The sequence below is a fragment of the Lepidochelys kempii genome, chromosome 12, assembly GCF_965140265.1.
Source record: "Lepidochelys kempii isolate rLepKem1 chromosome 12, rLepKem1.hap2, whole genome shotgun sequence".
Lineage (NCBI taxonomy): Eukaryota > Metazoa > Chordata > Testudines > Cheloniidae > Lepidochelys > Lepidochelys kempii.
This window is the reverse complement of record NC_133267.1, coordinates 39,423,297-39,446,929: the sequence shown is the minus strand read 5'-3', so window position 1 is coordinate 39,446,929 and position 23,633 is coordinate 39,423,297. Positions and strand designations below refer to the sequence as shown.

Below are 23,633 nucleotides of genomic sequence, written 5' to 3'. Positions count from 1 at the left end.
GAAACAAGTGGGGAGGAAACATGATGCTTCTGCCCCAAGGTCCCTGCTTTAGCTCCTGTTCTCTGCTACACTGTGTGTTCCATGAGTGACTGTGCCCCATTCCCCCACTTCACTGCACAGCCCCTTCTAGCTTTCGAGGGTGTAACTTCCACTAGTGTGGCAGAGAATCAGACCGTTACCGCACCATTCGTCAAGCGCACTTCTGGGGAGCGCAGCCCATTCCTTTCCATTACCACCTGCACAGCGAGTAGTTAGCACCCGGCTCTCAGGAGTTGCTGACCTTTCTGCAGCCCCAGGCCCTGTGGCAGACAGTGCTGCTTTACAGCTCGGCTCTAACCCAGTGCACCACTTTGGTTTTGTTTGGGTTCAGTCAGCTCACTCCTTCTGGCGACCAACGCCCCAAACTACCAGACCGGCTGACACCCTGAGTGTGTTTTCGCTGCTCCGGGCCGTTCACACCAGACGCCCCTTTGAGCTGTCTATGAGTGGTCTCCAAATGAAACCATGTCTTCCTACTGATCTCTTAGAACATAGGACCCATGCTGCCTCTCCATCACTCTGCACTTACATCAATAATTACACACAACCAAACTATATTATAAGCCCTTCCGACTGGCAGTCACGCCGAGGAGCAGTGAGGGGACGGCGCAGGCCAGTGAGGGTGGAATCTTTCGGGATTGCAGCTGCTAAACCCTGAACAGTTTCTCCTGAGCACAGACTCATAGAAATGTTGGGCTGTAAGGGACCAAGAGGGCACCTAGTCTGTCCCCCAACGCGGAGCCAGGACCAAGTAAGCCTAGGCCATCGGCAACAGCCACTTCTCTAACCTGTTCTTAAAAACTTCCAAGGATGGGGATTCCGCAGCCTCCCCTTGTAAACTATTTTAGTACTTAACTCCCCTTACTGTTAGGAAGTTTGTCCTAATATCTAATCTAAATCTCCCTTGCTGCAAATTAAGCCCATTACTTCTTGTCCACCCATCAGTGGCCATGGAGAACAATTGATCACTGTCCTCTTTATAACGACCTTTCATATATCTGAAGGCTGGTATCAGGTCCCCCTCAGCCATCTTTTCTCTAGGCTAAACTTTCCCAACCTTTCCTCGTAGACTGTATTTTCTAAACCTCTTATTTTTCTTGCTTTCCTCTGGACTCTCTAAAATAGTTCACATCTTTTCTAAAGTGTGGTGCCCAAAACAGGACACAGTACTCCAGATGGGACCTCACCAGCGCCAAGACGAGCAAGATAATTACCTCATGTGTCTCATATGCAACACTCCTGTTAATATACTCCAGAATGACCTTTGCCTTTTACACAGGAGCATCACACTGTTTACTCATATTTGATTTGTGATCCATCAGACCCTTCTCTGCAGTACTGTTGCGTAGCCAGTTATTTCCCATTTTGCAGTTGTGTATATTTTCCCTTCCTAAGTGTAGTACTTTGCACTGCTCTTATTGAATTTCATTTGTTGATTTCAGACCAATTCTCCAATTTATCAAGATCATTTTGAGCTAATCCTGTCCTCCAAAGTGCCTGCAATCCCATCCCAGTTTGTGGTTATCTGCAAATTTTATAAGCATACTCTCCACTCCATCATCATCATCATTAATGAAAATGTTGACTAGTACTAGCCCCAGGACTATCCCCTGCAGGACCCCACTTGGTCTGTCCTCTCCGTTTGACAGCATGTGTGAACTGAGTTTTTTCAGAGATTTATAACGTGGCCAAATTTGGGTGGATTTTCATGGGAACAGCAAAAGGCACATTCCTGACTCAGTGGCCAATTCTGGCTACATTTCAGAGCCCTGTTCCAAAGCACGTAGGCACTAGACTTTCTCAAAGAAAAGGTAACCAGAATTTTTTTTTATGGTAAATCAATGTATCTTCCCCCCCCCCCCCAGAATTTGTTCTTGGAAATGGCTGAACCATATTGGCTAAAACTTAAAATAATTCAGCATACAAGTCCCATGGAAACTGCAACCCAAAGAGCTGAAGTTTGGCAAAGTTATAAGCAAATGAAAGGGTATTATAATGGGAAGTATCGGACAACCTTAATAGCAGGTGGTGCTCTCAACCCCACCAATAGCAGACTACAGCATTTGCTGTGCACTGTCCCATGACTGGTGTGACGAAGTGGGACTGTTCTTAATGTTTCCTCCGAATAGTGTGGGGGTGCCTCAGTTTCCCCTATGCAGTTCTTAAGTATCTAGGGGGTGGGGTAAGGGTGTATGATCATTGCAGAGCCCTAGAGGGCCGGTGTGTGCAGGAGTCTGGACACAGAGAATGGCCGACACCCTGTTTCCTGGCAACTGATGGCCTGGGCCCTTCCCCCCCTGCAAGGTGAGAGCTGAAGGGTTGGAGAACAAAGGAATCAGGTGACCTCCTGGCCCAGGAAAGGAACAAAGCCCAGAGGAGGAGGGGCTGGAGGGAGTTTCAGTTTGGGGCTGGCTGGGACATGGAGTGAAGTGCAGACGTGGTTGTCTGGCTCACGGCCCCCCAAAATGGACCCAGCTGAGGGGTCCCGTTCTCTGCACCTGCAAGCTCTGTTTTAGACCATGTTCCTGTCGTCTAATAAACCTTCTGTTTTACTGGCTGGCTGAGAGTCACGTCTGACTGCGAAGTTGGGGTGCAGGACCCTCTGGCTTCCCCAGGAGCCCCGCCTGAGCGGACTCGCTGGGGGGAAGCACACGGAGGGGCAGAGGATGCTGAATGCTCCGAGGTCAGACCCAGGAAGGTGGAAGCTGTGTGAGCTGTGTGTCCTGAAGACAGGCTGCTCACAGAAAGGCGACTACCCCAGAGTCCTGACTGGCTTCATGGGGAGCAGTTCCAGAGCATCGCCCAGGGACTCCGTGACAACTGGTGGCAGCGGTGGGATGTACTGCACCCCGTGGATGGCGCTTCCTGCAGCAAGTGACTGGGGAGCAGTAACACGAAGGGGGATTGCCGAGGACCAGGCCTGCTGAAGGCTCGGAGAGGAGCGGTTTCGGGGGGCGGTTAACCCCTGGGAGTGTGTGACCAGCGAGAAGGAATTTTGCAGTAACAGGGTTCCCCTGGGGATTGCAGCGACCAGTCCAAGGGGCGGAGGAGTCTGCAGCTCGACCCTGGCAAAGAGGTGGTGACCTCGAGAAGGGCTGGCACACTAGGGGTTCTCCCTGGAAACCGTGGGGAGCTGAGAACACACGGGCCTGTGAGTCCACAACACCTTGGGAGGAGCGGAGTGATGGTTTGTCCCCGTCTCCTTAAGAAGGACATTGTAACCCTGTGCAGAAAGAGAGGGTTGAGCGTTGGAAAGTTCACCAAAGCAGAGTTAATCATGCAGCTGGAGGAGGATGACCGCTGTAAGGAACAGATTCCTGACCCCCAATGGGGCTATAGCAGGATCTGGGAGCAGCTGGAGTGGGAGCCAGGCATCGCCAAGACTCCTGTCCCCGACCAGATGGGGGTCTTCACGATCGGGTTCCCCATCGGGGGATCGGAGACGGACGGGATTGGAGCTGAGTCCGAGGGAGCAAGAGGATCGTGGGAGACAGCGAGAGCCCGAGAAAGAGCTGCAGAAGCAGCAGCAGCATAAACTGGCGGTGGGGGAGCGGAGAGGCCTAGGGGACCTCCCCGGGGTGAGTGGGGATAGACCCCGGGGGGCCAGTTCCACAGGGAACCTCGAGACTAAATTGCTGCCCCTAGTTAAGGAGGGGGGGGGTGTGGATGCCCACCTCACTGCCTTTGAGCAGGCTGGCGATTTGAACCAAGGGGACCCTGCGGAAAAGCCCCGGTGTCTAGCTCCCTTGCTGGGTCCCAAGGCCACAGACTCCGTCAGCCAGATGGGTGGGGAGGTGGACACGCTCCCACTCCTGACCCCAACCTATATGTCTGTGTGGAGTTTCCTGGGGCCAGGCCCCTCGGACCCCCAGTGGGAGCGGAAGGTGATGGTCAATGGGGAGACATTCCTGGGGTGGCGAGATCCTGGGACAGAGAGAACTGGTGTCAGGCCCTGGGTGGTGCAGCCTCAGATGCTGAGGGTCTGTGTGAGCTGGGTGAGGGTCCCAGGGACGAAGCCCCTCGCCCTGCCTATGGCCCAGATCCCTGTGCAGACCCAGGAGGAGTGGGGCTGACTGGTCGTTGGGGTGCCCCAGGACACCAGCTGCGAGACCCTGTTGTGGGGTGACTGTGTCTCTTTGGGACAGGATCCAGGCCCTGTTCCTGTAACTGCCAAGGGTTTGAATTTGAATCCAGGGAACCAATCAGCGGAGAGGGAAATGGTCAGTGAAAATGCAGATGACCTGGCTGGCAGCAGGGAGGAGCCGCTAGGCTCAGGATACCTGCCTGCCTGTAACCAGACCCCTGGGGCTGGGTGGGACAGAGAGATGCTCCCTGCCCCCTTGCACACAAGAGTGGGGACTCTCCCTGGCTCTGATGCATTGAGGAAAGCAGTGGCCTGCCCCCACTGGGACAGCAAGGGCAGTGCTGAGCACAGTGGGAGCTGAGACCCCAGCTGAGTGGGGGGAGACACAGGCAGGGCAGGGGATCTGTGGGGAGTGGCAAGGTGCTTGGTTAGGAAAGTTTGGATGAGCCTAGGCAGCCTTGCGATCTGATGGCTGTGTCCAGTCAGCAGGGTGGGAAGGCGAGGAGAGCGGAAGATGAGAGTCCCTGGACCTTACCTGTTAGCTGGGTGGAGAATTGGGACAGTGAAGGAAATGGGTCTCTGTCTGTCAGGGGTATTGACTTGCCTATGGAGGGAGCTACCCTGATCTCCAAGCAGTTGTCTGTGACCAGCCTTGTGTGCTGGGACAAAGGGAAAGAGATCCCAACCTGTGTGTCTGGTAAAGGAGAAAGTGTGTCCGGCTCTTCTTGGTCTGTGGAGCAGACAGAAGGGACCTTTCAGCCTATGATGGTTGAGGGTCGTGCAGTTGTCTCAGAGCTGGTTCTGGACTCAGCTAAAGCCCAGGAAGGGAAGGGTCCTAAGTTTCTGTCTGCTCGGGAGAATGGCCCTGTAACTAGGTCGCATCCAGTTAGGGTCTATGTAAAATCCCCGAGACCAGACAATTCTGGTGCTTGTATTTTGCCTGTTGCTAGTGTGTTGTTGGAAAGGGTGGAGCAACTCTGTCTAATCAGGGTGAGATCCTAGCCAGGGCACAAGGAGAGCATGAAGGTGTGTGATTGTGTTACCTACTGAGGGTGTGGAAACCTGTAGCAAGAAGGAAAAGATTCCTGAACTTGTGTGTGGCAAAGGGAAGGAGAATGCTTCTAACCTTTTATCTAGGAAGTCTGTAAGTTTGCCTCAAAGGGGATTATGTAGGAATCCGCCTGATGGGCCAGAGGTGATTCTGGATGTAAGGGAGACCCAGAAAGAGTCTGTTGTTGCTCAGGAAAGTGTTCCCCTAGAGCAAGCCCTAGGTAAAGAGGGTAAGAGCAGAATTTCTGGGAGGGGTGAATTGTTGCATAGAAAAGCCCTAGGGAAAGGAATCCTCATGGAGTCTTTGCAAGCAGTTTACTGCAACTGAAGGGTGTGAAAAGGATTTAATCAAGAAAGTTTCAGTTCCTAACAGCCAGAAATGTTCTGTTGTGAATGGATCCACTGACTTTCCTGTTGAAAGATCCAGTGTGGAGAGCTTTGAGAAGGTCTCAGATGCAGTGAAAGCTGTTAAGAAAGGTATACCGTCCTATAACCAAGTGGCTGTGTTTGGCCAGCTTGTTGGGAGACAAGGTTGTGGAGAAAGGGATGTCTCCATGCTAGTTCTGTAAGTGAACAGTATGTGGCCCAGGTCAAGATGGGGGCCCTTAACCAAGAGAGCCCGAATTGCAGCCCTCCAGACTGGAGCACTCGGAGAAAACCCAATCCCAGTTTGACCCCCTGGGGTTTTGGGGTGGCCAAAGGGCATGGGCTGCAGAAACCTTCCCACATGCAGCCTGCTAGTGCTATCGACCACCCCCGACCTAAGGGAGGGCGTGAAACTGGAAGGGCCTGGTGTAACTCCTACCAAGGAATGGGAGAGATGCTGGGGCATCCATGGGAACATTGGTGGCTACGAACTTCCCCAGGTCACCGGGTAAAGTGACCCCGCTCAGTTCGATCTCGAAGGGGGGAGAGATGTGACGAAGTGGGACTGTTCTTAATGTTTCCTCCGAATAGTGTGGGGGTGCCTCAGTTTCCCCTATGCAGTTCTTAAGTATCTAGGGGGTGGGGTAAGGGTGTATGATCATTGCAGAGCCCTAGAGGGCCGGTGTGTGCAGGAGTCTGGACACAGAGAATGGCCGACACCCTGTTTCCTGGCAACTGATGGCCTGGGCCCTTCCCCCCCTGCAAGGTGAGAGCTGAAGGGTTGGAGAACAAAGGAATCAGGTGACCTCCTGGCCCAGGAAAGGAACAAAGCCCAGAGGAGGAGGGGCTGGAGGGAGTTTCAGTTTGGGGCTGGCTGGGACATGGAGTGAAGTGCAGACGTGGTTGTCTGGCTCACGGCCCCCCAAAATGGACCCAGCTGAGGGGTCCCGTTCTCTGCACCTGCAAGCTCTGTTTTAGACCATGTTCCTGTCGTCTAATAAACCTTCTGTTTTACTGGCTGGCTGAGAGTCACGTCTGACTGCGAAGTTGGGGTGCAGGACCCTCTGGCTTCCCCAGGAGCCCCGCCTGAGCGGACTCGCTGGGGGGAAGCACACGGAGGGGCAGAGGATGCTGAATGCTCCGAGGTCAGACCCAGGAAGGTGGAAGCTGTGTGAGCTGTGTGTCCTGAAGACAGGCTGCTCACAGAAAGGCGACTACCCCAGAGTCCTGACTGGCTTCATGGGGAGCAGTTCCAGAGCATCGCCCAGGGACTCCGTGACAACTGGCACTTACCTTGCCCAGCTCCTCAGGTCCTTGAGAGACAGCATCTCACCCTCCTGCAATTTCACCACAGCACTGACCCGCTGGCCCCACGTCACGTCTGGAGGTCCGATCACAGCCACATCTGGAGAAAAAGCAAAAGATTCAGCCTGAAGCAACTCAGCCCCATTTCCAAGAGACCAGGAGAAGAGTGTAAAAGAGCTAACTCTGCAAGCTGCTGAGACAATGGTCAGGTGGGCAGGAACAGCCACGTACAGGGAAGGAGAAGATCGAGGGGGGGGGGAGGAAGAGGAGTAGAGGGAGGGGATTTACTAGGAGTAACAGGGTAGAGCTGACAGAAGAATATCAGGAACTCTTCCAATGGCAGGGTCTAACAGAGAGCGGAAAAGCTCCCCAAGTAGCCTGGATAAAGAAAGAACTGTCCTGCCCTGCACTTATTCCATCCCCTACTGGGCAACCCCGCCTTGGTGGTGCACTGATTCCCTCCTCGAATGAAGGGTCAGCAAGGAGGTCAGGGAAGGTTTAATGAAAATTTATCATTTCCAAAATTTGACGTGAGCTGCTGCTGAATCTGCACCTGGCTGTGAGTTTCCTGGCTTCAGTCACAGAGGCTCTGAATTCAGTCTGCTTGTCACTCACACCCAACCCTGCTAATGGAAAGGCCGTGAAACAGCCTCCAGGCAAGAACCCTCAGGCAGTCTCACATTGGGTTCTTCTGGGTTACTGCTGTGACCCAAGCAAGGCTCCCCAACGGCACCTCCCTCATATGCCTTCTATCCTCATTACTGCACAGCATAGAGACAAAACCAAACCAACACGGCAGCTAACATGGCCAGAATGGAGCTCTGCGAGGAACAATGTACATTACCACAGGCAGCTCATGGGGCATTGTTACTGGGCGGCCATGGTTGCAAACACGCTCAGAGACCCACTCTTGAGACTTGGGCTTCAATATAATTCTGACCCAATTCAGCATCCTCACCAGTCTCCTGTCAGTTGGAGGCCTGGGGGGCACTGCAAGCTGGGACAGAGATGCCTGGGGAAAGCTTGCCCAGTGCCTGCCTGCCCTGGGACCATCTCCAGGTACAGCTCTTCACCTTGAGCAATAACACTTTGATTTGCCCGCACCCCTTCAAAGCCAAGAGCAGAGAACACAAGGTGCTGCACCTTACCTGCAATACTGGGGTGCGCTAACAGATGGCGCTCGACTTCTAGGGCGCTAATTTTATAGCCTCCGCTTTTGATGATGTCCACAGAGGTGCGGCCCTTGATCCAGTACATGCCCTCTTTATACACCGCCGTGTCTCCTGCAAGCAGAGCAAATGCTGCTTAGCAGCCGTTTCCTCCTCATGGCCCTGCCTGTTTTCCCAGTCCCGCCACTCCCACACGGATCAATTCAGATAGCACCCCTCCGTGCTGCCAGCCGTGGATCCAGTGGGTCCTACTGCTGCTGCTTAGCATGTGCCACCACACCCACAGAGCCACGTTCAAAGCACTGGTCAAAACTCATCTCTGGAAGAGACCTGCTGGCTGCTGTTTGCAGGACATCTGCTATTGGCCAGCAAGCATTTGAAGAGATTCTCTGCTGAGCATCTTAAGGCTCCAGGCAGCCCCACTGGGATGACACACACTGTCCCCAGGGCTTGGTGTGGAGATCTCCGACATAGGGATACCAATAGACTGAGAGCAGGTTAGATAGCCTTGCTTTGCCTCCCTCCCAGAAAGGACTGTCCACCCACCAGAAGGAAAAGTGAAGAGTGGTACTCTGGCTTCCTAAATAAAAAATCTTGAATCTGAAGCTGTACAAATAAGAAGATGCATTACCTCTGCTGTGGGCTGGTTCCTTTCCCAATGTGCTTGGACACAATCCACGCATTAGATCAACTCCCAGCTCACCCCTTCCTGGTTTTATTGACAATTAACAATGATCAAGCATGAGGTTCATCTCAGACCTTTTCCTTGGGCTTGGCTGTTCCTAGGTCTCTGCACCAGGACTGCTAGATCCTTCCTCACTCTCTCTAGACAGCCACCTCCACCCCTTGCACCTCTGGTTAGGGTAATGAGTTACCTGCCTTAGGGAGTCAGAAGAACCCAACTAATCCTTTCCCAGTGGGACCCACACCTGCTACGAGTGTGTTTGGCGTGTGTGGGGAGGTGCTGCCTGCTACTTCCACCGCAACAGACAGTGCTGGAGGCTTTAGAGAGGAGTTTGATTTCTAAACCTGGGGTTAACCCCACCCACACCAGACCTGGTTATGATGAAAAGAGGGGGCTGGTGCTATTTCATTACAAGGACTGGATTTTTACCAAACGGCGACTTGAATTAGAATGGTTCTTTCTGGAGGGCTCACAGAGAGCGAGTGAGGCAGGTGTGATCAAATAAATAATTAGTCACTTGTACTGCAGTCTGGGAAGATTGAGGAGAGAGGTCATCCCAGCACAGCCCGGCTAAATGTTTAACAAGCTGGGCTGCACTTCGATAGCTACTTAAGATGATTAGTCACATTTTGCTAATAGAACCTTTGTCACCCTTTGGGCTGGGTGGGGGAGTGTCTCAGGACTACTGACTTCAATTGCAGACTCTTGACAGGAGCACAAGAGAACTCTTAGCTTTAACCTATCCATCAATCTCCATTCTCTCGTTAATGACACACAGTTGCATTGTGTCCACACACTGAGCTTGATTCCCCACTGTGGTTTCACTGACGAACCTGATTGCACTGCTGGTGGGAAAGCGCAAATCGGAAGGAGACGGCTCATGAAATAGGAGCCTCAGACAAAGGCCTGAGTGGTTGAAATCAGCACTGCTGCAGTTCAAGAGCCCTTCCTCGCTAGCCCCCCTGGCGCTAACCTGCTTCCCCCTGCTGGTTCTGATGCTGGTTCGGAAAATGGAACTCTGGTAAGTGAAAGGACACAGGGAGCCACAGTGCTCAGAATATCCTCCTAGCCGTGGGAGGTCTGGCCTAACGGCTGCAGAACAGGCTGGCCAGGAGTATTCGAGGCTACCCCAAAAAGCTTCAGTAGCAGAGAGACTGTAGCCACTATCAGCTGGCCCACGAAACTCAGCCAACCACGCTGCAAAGCCTGGGGTCTCCGTGAAAGAGGCAGCAAGAAGGATCCAAAGGGACTGACTGCTTTGATTCTCCGATGTGCTCAGCTCTGGGTATCTCGGTGCATGGTCCCAGGCTGGGCATAGACCGACCAGTGCCATGATGCTCAGTGGCTATCTCTGGGCTTGCAAATAGTTTCTTCCAGAGATGAATAGCTCTAGTTCTCCATGAGTAGGGCCTTACCAAATTCACGGTCCACTCTGGCCTATTTCACAGTCATAGGATTTTAAAGACAAGACATTTCATGATTTCAGCTACTTAAATCTGTCCTGACCCAAAAAGGAGTTGTAGGTGGCAGCAGCTGCCGCGCTCCGGCCGCCCAGCTCCGAAGGCAGCAGCGCTGAAGTAAGGATGGCCTGGTATGGCATTGCCACCCTTACTTCTGCGCTGCTGCTGGCAGGTCACCGCCTTCAGAGCTGGGCACCCAGCCACCAGCCGCCGCACTCCAGCCGCCCAGCTCCGAAGGCAGCAGTGCTGAAGTAAGGATGGCCTGGTATGGCATTGCCACCCTTACTTCTGCGCTGCTGCTGGCAGGTCACCGCCTTCAGAGCTGGGCACCCAGCCACCAGCCGCCGCGCTCCAGCCGCCCAGCTCCGAAGGCAGCAGCGCAGAAGTAAGGGTGGCAGCAATACTGTGATCCCCCTGCAAGTCCCTTTTTGGGTCAGGACCCCCAGTTTAAGAAACGCTGGTTTTCCCCCGTGAAATCTGTATAGTATAGGGTAAAAGTACACCAAACGCCTGATTTCACGGTGGCAGAACAGATTTCATGGTCCGTGACGCATTTTTCATGGCTGCGAATTTGCTAGGGCCCTAATAATGAGGATTCTCTCTCCTTTGCCCACTATGGAGCCCTTAGGATCACCCTCCCTCTCCGATGATGCCATACTTCTGGACTGGCCTTTCTCTGAAGCCAGGCACCATGCACCTGAGTCTGCTGGAGCAGTTGCTGTTGAGTGTCACAGGACCATTCTTCCTCCTCGAAATTGAGCGGCTAGACCCAGGCTTTGAATCTGGGTCAATTCCAACAATATGTGCATTTCCACTGAATCGGGCGTCCACATGCTGTATCCGCATGTGTCACTTCCCCCAGTTTAACCAGGAACCGATACATTATCCCCAGATTTTCCTGTGTTGAGTTTGGTTTCTCATGTGCAATAATCAAAGTGTGCCCATGTATATCAAGAACTGTTTGAATATTTTAAAGAGATGGGAATTTTTTTTAAGCGGGGACTCTCCTGATATTTGACTCTTGGCGGTTGAAAGGAATTCATGCCCCATGTGATAAATGACCCGTGTTTTCTAGACATCAGGGCAGTCTGTGAGACTGACAGATGTGTAGAATGAAACATTAATTGAAATGCGACTTGAGGAGTGAGGAGCGGGCGTGGAGAACCAGGTGCTTGAGCCAGCGACCGGGGGTGTATTCATAAACAGAAGCCAGGAAGAGAGGGAATTTTGACCTAATTCAACAGCAAACAGCGGTGTCCATGTCACCCGTCACTATTTACACAAAGTGGAGCTGCCATTTTTCCACACACGGTGCCAGTTATGTGAAACAGACAGCTGTCCAATAGGAATGGGTTAAGTCGACCAAATGAATTCAGCTGGAGATGTGATACGTATCTGAACTCAGGTCTCTATGTCAGTAGTGAAAGTACCTTGTGACTGATGAGATCACTCACTCCCCCATAGCTTTATCTCCCGCTTTATCTGAATTAACTGGGCTGCGCTCCCTTGAAGGAGGCGCTCTGTAGGTGGGGTGTTAGCCTAGCACCGCAGGACAGAGCTCTTAGAGGTGTGCTTGGTGTTGTTGCAGGAACTCTGACACCATAAAAAAGTAGAAACCACCACCACAGACTAGCAGGCAGACAGCCCCTTTTGCAGTACAGTGTTCTAGTGTGTGTGGGTCTAGCCACTCCTGATAAGGGAGCTGCTCTGGAATGACAGAAAGCACCGGGGGTTCAGAACAGGGGGTTGGTTCTACACAAAATGTCTTTGCCATTAGCTGTGTACTGGGGAAGGCTGAGTTCACAAATATGGGCTGGGCTTAAGTTGACCCAGGGCAAGCGACAGTGTTTGTGCCCAGCTTTGAGAAAATATAACACCCAGCACAGAAGACTGGAGTGGACCCAGTTCCCCAACGGCTGCTATTTGGGACGAGGAGCCGATGCTAATGGTTTGGTGAAAGGTCTACTAGAAAAGCTGATAGAAAGTTTCTCTGCTTCTATAGCAGATTGGAAATTATGCCCCTGATCGCTCCTGTGAAGGTCGTGAGATAGGAAATAATACAACTGCAGATTTCTTTCCCAGGTGGAGATCTAGCTCTCTGTTCTAAAGCATCTCTGCTATCCCCTTGATGTGGCATGATCCCAAGGTGTGTGGGTCCACAGGGAAGGCTTCTCAGCTCTCCAGCCTTTCTCATGACCATCTCCTTAAGAAATGCATGTAGCAATGTCACTGGGAAAGCCATTGTTTTTCCTCTTCGAGGCTGGCCCAGGAGGGGGAAGCAGTGCGCCTGCTAAGTATCAAAAATGGGATCTTTTGGTAGCACCCTCTGAAAATTAGTGGGTTTCTCTGCTCATCCTCCTCCTGGAACTTCACCATCTTCTGCTTGGGATGTCAAGACCAACCCTCCTGTCGTATGTGCCAAGGTGTTAATTACACCCCCTTGTCTTGAACCAGGAGCGGTGTGTGTGTGGGCAGATTCCGTTCACTCTCCCTCGTGCAGATAACCCTCGCAAGCTGGGTCACCTGAGTCCTGGGGCAGCTTTGATCTCTCCAATGCCCCCAGACACTCTTTTCAGCAAGCTAAGTACTTGCTATTGCTCTGGTTGGCCAGAAGCCAGATCCCAGTTGGATTCCATGTTGCCACTTTTGGAAGGTTCTCAAAAAACTTCTGCTTCCTACTAGCCGCACCCGGAGCTGCTACTTTCCCAGATAGTCACTAAGCAATAAGAAAAAGAAGGTAACAGTAACCAGGGGTGAATGGGGGCACTCACTGGGAGAAGGGAGTGGGACCCCCACGCTCCACCTCTCTGCCCTGGGATGGCTCCTGTCCCACCAGTATCAACAACACTCCTAGTCTGATGCAAACACTCTGTGGCCTCAGACAGCTGTGTTACTACTTGGCATTATTATTACTGCTGTTAACCCCAGGGACATGCTCTGTGATTTCTCCCTCTCTCTGGTTTCTCTCCCTTCCCATTTCTTCTCTCTAAACCCCGAGCTGCTGAGACTGGATATCCCTTCCACTGTTGACAGGACAGGGCATACTATGTGTGTCACTCCTCCAGGGCTCCGGGGAATGGCGGTGCACAGAGGACAGGCGCATTACCCTCTGCCCTGTGCCATCTGCTACCAGCCTATCAAGTAAGCCAGTATATCCAGAACAACAGAGCACTAGATGGCTCCCTGCCAAGAGGGGTTTCCTACTCCAGTGAGACTAGTTAAGAAGATGCTGCTGTTTGTTTAATGACTGTCCCCCTCCCACATGCAGACTTAAAATAAAATAATGGCTTCCCCTCAGACCCTGAAATCATATCTGGTGCCAGCAGTGCTGGAAGCTTGTTGAGGCACGCATGGGCCTCCTTGCGGCGTCTGAATGCTGGACACTCCACCGTCTGCTGCGAGTCCATTCATTCAGTGCCCGCAGAACATGAAAACACACCGGCTGACTCACCCTAACAGGTGGATTTTTCAGAATGGAGGATTTGTCTGTGTCAGTGTCTGAAGGAGTTTATGACGACACACTGAACAAGGGTCATTAACATGCTCTTCTGAGCAGAAGGACAGCGCTAAGCATGTCCACGCTTACTAGACTTCTCACTCCTAACACTGTTCATCACAATGAGCACTCGTTCTATTGGATCACTTGTTCCTGGTAAACACAGAAACACTTCTACAGGGGATAGCAATGTGTCATGAACAAACATTTTGTGCTTATAAAGCAACAAACATTTTGGCTGACGAAATGAAACACATGGACATTTTGTGTTTCCTGGAAGAAGTTTCTGGGGCAGCAGGAATGCATAGGAAAAACTGTCCTGATAAAACTGGGCTGGAGAGTGTCTTCGCCACTGGCAGACCCCACTGCCAGAACTATGTTAAGAGTTGAATTATTAGGTCAACTTTATCACCCATTACAGAGTGTTAGCAATATTGTTGACCAATATATGATGGGCTAATATGTATCACATTATCAATATGCATTAAGCACATAATACCACTCTATCATTGTACTGTGTATATATGTACTTCTAGCAGTTACATGAACTACATTGGCCTATGTCCTTCTATAATCCCATTCACTTATGCTAAGTATCCCATAACACTTTGCAAAGCTGAAGTCAGCTTTGGCATTAGACAATGAGAAATTCATCAAAGGCAAAATACATGCCTGTCCTGCCCTGCCACAAGTGGAGAAAGTATCTTTACATTCCAGTTCCTGGAATTCTAGGATCCAAAACAAAGACAAGGAAGGAACAGAACAGCACGTTAAGGAACTGGTACGAACAGATGGGTTGGACTTCAGTGATGCGTAAAGAGTTTTGTAACTTGCAAAGTCATCCTAAAAATACTGCTGGCTGAAACGTGTAACTTCTGTGTAAGATGAATTTAACAGCGCTGCATGGGATAGCTTCCCAGAAACCAGTATTGTACTGAGCCTTTCTTCCTGGATTACATGATTATTGACTTTCAGCAATAAACCTGACTGACAGAAGTTACTTGGTCTTTTGAATATATTTCATACCGAACCAAAGCGTGGTCAAGCAATTAACTACACAATTTACCAACAATCCTGACTGCTCCGCCCCCTGATGCCAAGGGAGTTACACGAGAGATGGATTTGACCCACAGTGCACAATTAAAAAGAGAAATTAAATTAGAGGTCTAGCGGTTGAGAAATGTTTGCTCAGTGACATCGTTCATCAGCCCTGCAGAATGGTGTTAAGCGGAGCCTGCCAACAAAGCAAGTCCTGCATCGGGACGGCTTTGTGATAGAGACAATCTCCACTGGGAACCAGAGCGAGAGCACTAATCTCATTTCACTCTTGACCTAGGGCACATTTGAACCCAGGTGTCTGGAAATAAAAGGCACATGTGGGCGGAAGAAGGAGGGAGTCCTCAGAAACATATGTTGCAATCTTTGATGTCATGACAGTGTCAGCCTAAGTCCCTGGTGGGGACACGAACTGGTGGTGCTGAGAGCACAGAGCTGACACACCAGTGAACACTGAGCCACCACACTGGCTTGTCAATTACAACCTGGACTTTCTTGGCTTTTGTCAGTTTCTTTATGTTATTTACAACTTTTTTTTTTTTTTTTTGCATTAATGGTCCCTATAGATAAAGGCCAGCCTTATTCCAACACGTGCTGTCAAGTGCATTCCCATCAGCCCCGAGAAGGGACGTTCCTGGCTAGCTCCAGATGCATTCTCCATGAAGTTTACAACTCAAAGACATGCTTTCTATCTGCCAGCACCATAAACAATGTTCCCTCTAATTTTTTCCATCCACGTGCAGAATAAATTTTGTTATGTGTACCGAGGTATGTGCAGATGTGCGCCACCAGTAGAAACAAAAAACAGAGACTGTGTGAGCTGGCTTCTGGGAAGATCTCAGAAACAGTGCACTGTAACTTTAAGAGAGGCACTCAGTCACTCACCGTTCACCACAGCCACTCCGAGACCTGAGCCAAGCTGTCCCCTCTCCCTTGCCCTGCGGAGATGGGGTACAGGGGCAGGGGGACACCCTGACATCAGCACCCTCCCCACACTCTGCACAGCCAGCAGGAGGGTCCCGGGAGCAGCTGCAGGACGGAGCAACGTGGAGGGAGAGGCACTTGAACACACGCTGCTGGCACGATCTCTAATCAGCTGGGCGGCATTTGAATCTCTCCTGTTCGGCCGCCCAAGTGCGCAGCTTACAGGGAACACAGCCCGTAAACCCAGCTGGGCATGTGAAAACCAGGCTGCGGGCTTTCTGCTTCGTACAGCAGCAACATGAAAAAACCTGGAATCAGAACTTCCCTGCCTCTTTTACCAACGATGCCTGAGGCGGAACAGGCCCCAGCCCTGCTCCGGTAGCTAGACTGGCTCTGCAGGATTGAAGAGCTAGCACAAATTATAGGGAAAAAACCACCCAGCAGTGAACTGCCAGGAAAGTAGGACTTTAGGACACAGCTGGCCTGATTAAACCCAGCCTTACTCTGGTCTCCCCTTTTGCACCAGCAGTGTTCAGCCATTTGCTGAAACCAAACATCTAAATGTTCAGCCTTTGCAATCACTAGAAGACATTTCTACATCCAATTATGCACACAGGGTGCTTGTGCAGTGGGGAGCTGCCCACAAAGGCCCAACTACTCACCCTGCAAAGGGGAAGGCGAGGCAATGGGCACTGATGGCTTCAGAAGAGAAAACACCTATTTCAAAGCTGTATTTTCCAAGCCCTTTGTTATAAACGCACAGCTCTCCCTGTAGGAATCACAGGAAGCTCCACTCACAATTCAGACATGGGGACAGGAAGCCTTGTCATTGCTCTGTGAACCTATGGTCCATAGTCAGAACCACATACAAGGCCCACTATAATTTCTACAGAGGTGACCTCTAAATGGCATTAGAACTAGGGTGACCAGATGCTAAATACAAAACATCAGGACCGCTGCAGGGGGAGTGCCTTTTCAATTCTTACAATCGCCGAAGCCCGTCAGCAATTGAAGTATCCGCCGCCGAAGTGCCGCCGAAGACCTGGACGTGCTGGGTGAGTGTAACAATTGAAAATGCACTCCCCATGCCTGTCACCGCCGCCTAAGGAAAAAAAACAAAACAACAAAACCGCGCCCGAACGAAGTATCAGGACTAATGGCGTCCCGACCGTACTTTGGTCGGGACGCGGGACAACCCGCTCAATATCGGGACAGTCGAGATTATTGGGATATCTGGTCATCCTAATTAGAACTTCTGATAATTCACCCAGTGAGGAACAGGGCTAACGGCCATTCTCTTGTGCCATTACATTAGTAAGCAGCGAAACCTCAGCTTGAAAGGAAATGTATTTTGTAGATAAGCAAAAAGAAAAAAGTGAGTGACTTTAACCTGCTGCCACGGTGGCAGCTAATACTGTGACCAGCCGTTCCAAGGGTTCTTGAGTTCTCTTGGTGGTTCTTAGTGTCGTTCTGCTCCTGCAGTGTTCACAGGGTGAAATTCACCCCTCTGCAGAGGGCCTCGGTGATGAAGCAGGACTTGAGCAGCACATGGGCCTTGAGCTGGGTTGAATTTCACCCTCTAAGGCTCTAGGCTTATTCTTCCTTAGCTCCCTCGTTATCTCACTCAGTTATTTGTTTCTGGGGGAAGAAGACTGCAGATCAGCTGTAGAAAATCTGTGGGGCAAAAATGCAATAGAAGGAAAGTGGAGTGGGAGCAAGGAGTATTGTCTGGGCTAAGCGGGGTGATCAGCATGAAACCCAGTGTGAGCTGAGCTGAGCGCACCCTGCAGAGCCCATGCAGCTACAATACCCCACCTGTGACACAGATACATGCCAGGCACTTGGCCTTATGGAAATATTTCAGTTTACCAGAAGCTAGTGACAGCGGGTGCTCTAAGCTAGTTCCGTGGATAGCCCTGCTTCCACCTACGTCACCTCAGTGATATGAAGAGCTTCCCCCTAAACATCTCCCTAGCAATGCCCTGTTAGCTAGCCCCAGCCACACTGTGACATTGGAACAGGGTTTGCCATTTAACAGCATTAAACAAAACATGATTAGACCCCAGATATTCCCAACTGTCCAACCCGGGCTCCTAACCCGGAAATGTAAGCTCTGGACCGAGGGCTTTAGCCCTAGCCACTTTGGGGCCCCATTTGTAAAGTGGCCCTCAACCCAGCCCTGTAATTTTGCCAGCACAATTTTACACTCACAACCAACTTTGCCTACATTTTGTGCTCACCATTAATTGTGGGGGCAAATCACATGAGTTAGCCATTTAACTCCCTGATCTGTGGGCCCAGTCAGGTGTTGCAGGTGCAAAGCTACATCTTCCCATTTGCTTAAACCAATGAGAGGCGGACTTTCCAAATCAGGCCCGACGGCTGTTTCGACAGGTGTCACATCATTGTACGGCCAAACCGTTCCTGCTTAGAGCTTTGGCTTGTTGTACATGCAAAACGTTTTGAATCAGATCTAACTTGTTTGGCATGAGGACGGGATCACAGTGAAAGATGAATGTTTACTGTTTCAGAGCTGCCTCACGAACCAGGTGCATCTCCTCAGCTGGTCCTGATACCGTTACATCTCCTTTGACACACAGACTTTCCAACGGAATTTAAATGGCATTTAAAAGATCTCCATCATCCCCAGGTGACTGGTGCTGCAGTGAACGCCCAAAGCAATGGTGTTAACAGTAATGCTAGTGCCAACACAAGACGCCAGCCGAAGCGATGGGAAATTATTTCTGATCCAAGCTGGGGAAGCTCAGTGTAGAAGGGACATTCCCCATATACACCCTGTGGATCGAGCCCCAAGCTGCTGGCTGCTAGCAGGAAGTCTCTGTGCCTCTGCTGAAGCGGTGTTGATACGAGGATCCTGATGGGTCTGCAGCCTGCTCTTTTGTGAGCTTTGAAGCTTTTCTTTACAAGCTCTGATAGGAATTCCCTGCTGCTGGCTGTTTGGCTGGCACAGCGATCTCTCAGCTCGAGGGGGCAAAGACAGAATGAGGCGTCCTCCCTACTGGATTCCTTTGCACAGACCGTACCTGGAGAATCACAGGGCTCTCCAAATTAGCATGTCGGTGAGACAATTGGTATCCCAGCTGTGAGACCCTCGAGGAGCCCTTCTTTCAGGCAGTCAGAAATAATGACGCTTTGTCCTTCTTCAGCGCCTTTCATCTGAGGATCTCAAAGGGCTTTGCAAACAAGAACTAATTAGGCAGGAAAATGGAACAGCAGGGGGACAACTCTGGTACGCTGAGGGGGTGGAACATGGTTTGTCTCTTTTTCATGGCACAGGGCATTAGATGGTGTGTGGGAGGCTTTGAACATGAGCTGCTTTACCCTGTTGTTGACTCTTGTGCGTACCTTTCCTTTGACTGTTTCATTTTACTTTGGGTTTGTGCTACTGGTGGCAGGCAGGGGTCAGACTCTGGCAGCCCCAGGTTACCATTTAATATATTGACTGATTTTAAAAGGCAGGATGGTCCAAGCAGACTGAGTATGTGGCTAGGAACCAGGAATTTTTGAGTGCTAATCCCAGCACTACCACCAAGTTCATGTGTTTCTGAGCAAGGCACTTAGGGCTCCTTCCTCCCTGGAGCTGAAGGGTGCAAGGTGAACAAAGGGCACCAGAGAATCTGGGACTCAGGGCCAGATTTTCACAAACGGACATGCAACTGCACATGCATATGTCCGCAGACAGAACAGGTAACTGGGCAGAGCAAAGGCCAGTGAGACGCATACCTGGCTCTTTGTATTCTCCGGTTACCCAAGCTGTGCAAAGCAACAGTGAATAGTGAAAATCAGGCTCCCAACATCATTGTGCCTCAGTTTCCTCATCTCTTATTCTGGTCTCTAAAATACCTAGGAACATAGGAATTGCCAGGCTGGACCAGACCCCAGGTCTATCTAGTCCAGTGTTCTGGTTCTGGCAGTGGCCAGTGCGAGATGCTTCAGGGGAAGATGGAAGCAATCTGCATTAGGCAGTTGTGGGCTAATCTGCCCCTCACATTACATCTCATCCTTGTCTCTTAGATTGTCTTAACCCTTGAAGCAGGAGGTTTAGTAGCCCTCCAAAATTTTTGCCATCATTTATTATAACTCTGGAGATTCCGGTTATCCATATAAATGTCTAATCCCTTTTTGAAGCTCACCAAGGTCTTGGCCTCCACAACTTCCTGTAGCAGTGAGTTCCACAGTTTAAATCACAAGTTGTGAGAGGAACATTTCCTTTTGTCAGTTTTGAATTTCCCACCTTTTAATTTCATTGACTGTCTTCTTATTCTTGTGTTAGGGGACAGGAAGGACACCAATTCCTGATCTCCCTCTTCTAGATCATTCAATTTTTATATACTTTTATGAACCAAATCAGCTGAGAGGAAGAAGTTAACTCGCATCCCAGAGTTTTAAAAGAGCTGGCTGAGGAGCTCACTGGACTGTTAAAGTTGATTTTCCATAAATCTTGAAGCCCTGGGGAACTTCCAGATGGGAAGAAAGTGAACGTTGGGCCAATTTAAAAAAGGGTAAACAGGATGATTCAAGTAATTATAGCCCTGTCAGCCTGACATCGATCCCAGGCAACGTAATGGAGCAGCTGATCTGGGACTTGATTAATAAAGAATGCAAATCAACATGGGTTTATGGAAAATAGATCCTGTCAAACTAATCTGATATTTTTTTTGATGGGATTACAAGTTTGGTTGATAATGGTAATAGTGTTGATGTAACATACTTAAGAGTTCAGAAAGGCATTTAACTTGGTACCACATGACATTTTGATTAAACAAACTAGAATGATATAAAATTAACATGGCACACATTAAATGGATTAAAAACTGGCTACCTGATAGTCTCAAAATGTAATTGTAAATGGGGAATTGTCATTGAGCAGGTGCATTCCAGCATGGCCCCGCGGTGATCATTTCTTGGCCCTACAATATTTAGTGGTTTTATCAGTGACCTTGAGGAAAACATAACACCATCACTGATAAAGTTTACAGATGACACAAACATTGGTGGAATAGTAATTAATGAAGAGGACAGGTCACTGATTCAGAGTGATCTGGATCGTTTGGTAAACTGGACACAAACAAACACTGTGTGTTTTAATATGGCTAAATGTAAATACAGTATATACATATGGGAACAAAGAATGTCGGCCATACTTACGGGATGGGGGACTCTATCCTGGGAAGCAGTGACTCCGAAAAAAATGTGGGAGTTGTGGTGTATAATCAGCTGAATACAAGCCCCCATGGTGATTCTGTGGCCAAAAGAGCTATTACGATCCTGGCATGCATAAAGAGGGGAATCTTGAGTAGGAGTAAAGAGGCTATTTTACCTCTACTTTTGGCACAGGTGCACCCACTACTGGAATCCTGTGTCCGGTGCCTACAATTCAAGAAGATTGCTGATACATTGCAAAGGGTTCAGAGAAGAGCGTGGAGAATGCTTAAAGGATTAGAAAACCTGCCTTATCGTGATAGACTCAAAGAGCTCCATCTATTTAACTTAACAAAGAAAAGGTGAAGGGATGACTTGATTACAGTTTATTGGTATTTACAAGAGGAACAAATATTTAATAACGGGTTCTTCTGTCTAGCAGAGCATGGTCTAACACAATCCAATGACTGGAAGCTGAAGCTAGACAAATTCAGACTGGAAATAAGGTGTAAATTTTAACAGTGAGAGTAAGTAACCACTGCAACAATTTCCCAGTGGTCACGGTGGATTCTCCATCACTCGCAGTTTTAAAATCAAAGTTGGCTGCTTTTCTAAAAGCTCTGCTCTGGGAATTATTTGGGGGGAAGTTCTCTGCCCTGTGCTATGCAGGAGGCCAGAGCGGATGATAACAATGGTCCCATCTGGCCTTGGAATCTGTGCAAAAATGGTGTTGCCTCTTCCCATATTGTTTCCTGACTGCAGAAAAAACACCCTAAGAATTACGAGAAGGATAAAATCTAAGAGCTGGGCATCCAGGTCCTGTTACAACCCCGGTGAGCACAAAATTCTTGCAAATCAACTTTCTATAACAAATACAGGAAGCAGAGGGTGAAATAAAGGGATTTTCCTCTGTTTTGGCTACGGAATTCCCAGTGTGTGGGGAACCCATGAACATGATTTTTGTAGGTAACGCAGAAACATCAAGAGCATAAGGTTCTGGAGCTCGGCATAGTGGGGATGCTACTCCAGCCTCCCAGCTGACTGAGGCCATGGTGGGAGAATCATAGAATCATAGAATATCAGGGTTGGAAGGGACTCCAGAAGGTCATCTAGTCCAACCCCCTGCTCAAAGCAGGACCAATTCCCAGTTAAATCATCCCAGCCAGGGCTTTGTCAAGCCTGACCTTAAAAACCTCTAAGGAAGGAGATTCTACCACCTCCCTAGGTAACGCATTCCAGTGTTTCACCACCCTCTTAGTGAAAAAGTTTTTCCTAATATCCAATCTAAACCTCCCCCACTGCAACTTGAGACCATTACTCCTCGTTCTGTCATCTGCTACCATTGAGAACAGTCTAGAGCCATCCTCTTTGGAACCCCCTTTCAGGTAGTTGAAAGAAGTGGAAGGCCTTGTTATTTTACTGAGTTTGGATCACGATTACAGCTCTCAGTTGGACAGCAAGCCCAAAGTCTAAAATTCAAAAGGAATAGCTGGCTACAACTACAGGATTCCTGCTCTTCGTAACAGGTGTGGAAGAGGGCATGGGGTGGCAAACCATTAGGTGAAAGAATTGAAGATTAACAATGGAATTCAGCTCTGCCATGCTCACAGAAGCGAGGTGCGCATTTCCTGGTATGAAGGGATGTGCGTGCGCGTGTGTGTGTCTGAGAGGGACATAAACTGCCCCCTCCCCCCACACACAATGAAAACTGCATCAATAGTTCTCCCATCTGCTCACATACATCACACACTTCATTCCAGTTTATTAGCTGGAATAAATCATAAATATTTCATTATACATCAACGACGCTCGACTCCGGGAAGGCACAATCCATCACCTCAACACTCCTTGCGACCTGCCGCCATGCAATAAGCTTTCCAGTCTATTAAACAAGATTGATACAGTGTGCTAGGATGGACTAGGAGAATTTATTTATGGTGCACTGGGAAAGGGAGAGCACTGAAAGCACACAGACAAGACTGAGTTTCCCATGTTAGCTCCCCTGCACCTGGCCTACACAACTGCAAAGTCCTTAAACAGGTAGCATGAACCGGATCCCATTTCTCTGGAACCCAGTGTATGGAGATGGCAGCTTGGTGGCACAGCTATTCAATGCACTGGCTTTTTACCTCTGGAGACCTACAATAGGTTAGCAGCTGCCTTGACAACAGTGACACGAGTTTCCTGGGCTCAGTCCAGGCTCCAGTGATTGCTTATCCTTGTTAGTTATCAGCAATGGATAATACAGCCCACTTTAGCATGACTGGCAGTTTCTGCTGAGGAGAGAAGGCCAGGACTAGAATAGCAGGAGTTACAAGAGGAATGAGATGCAACAGCAGAAGTAGGTGAGAGGCTGGAATAGTGGGCATTGTAGGCCAGAACTAAAGTGCACTGGCAGAGCAGCTATGTGTGTGTGGGGGGGGGGCAGTCCAAGACTGGAACAACAGGGGGTGCCACAAGTCATAGAATATCAGGGTTGGAAGGGACCTCAGGAGGTCATCTAGTCCAACCCCCTGCTCACAGCAGGACCAATCCCCAACGAAATCATCCCAGCCAGGGCTTTGTCAAGCCTGACCTTAAAAACTTCTAAGGAAGGAGATTCAGGATTGGCAGAGCTGCGTGGCAGAAGTTACACGGCTCCAGCCCTAGTCAGGGCTATTAATTCCTCACTTTCATCAGCAAATTCACCCAGAACACAAAAAGGCAGCCCGGAGTACAGTATCATTAGACAGCAGCTCTCTATCCTGCTTTGGCTATTTTTCTTAGACAACATTCAGGCCACTCCAGGGTACTGGTCCCAAGTTGCCCCGTAAGTACTGCATTTTCCGAGGGCTTG

At 49.8% G+C, this 23,633-nt stretch overlaps 1 protein-coding gene across 6 annotated transcripts in view; it reads right to left on the bottom strand.

The window, feature by feature from the left end:
• Positions 1–23,633, bottom strand: part of ACSF3 (acyl-CoA synthetase family member 3) — a 110,172-nt gene that overhangs the window by 4,282 nt on the left and 82,257 nt on the right. For 3 of the 6 annotated variants that reach the window (XM_073308226.1, XM_073308227.1, XM_073308228.1), the window contains exons 8-9: positions 7,993–8,127; positions 6,833–6,944 (exon numbers count right to left, since the gene is read on the bottom strand). In XM_073308226.1, the coding sequence (XP_073164327.1) occupies positions 6,833–6,944; positions 7,993–8,127 (247 nt within the window). The other 3 variants (XM_073308229.1, XM_073308231.1, XM_073308230.1) reach the window with 3 other exon arrangements.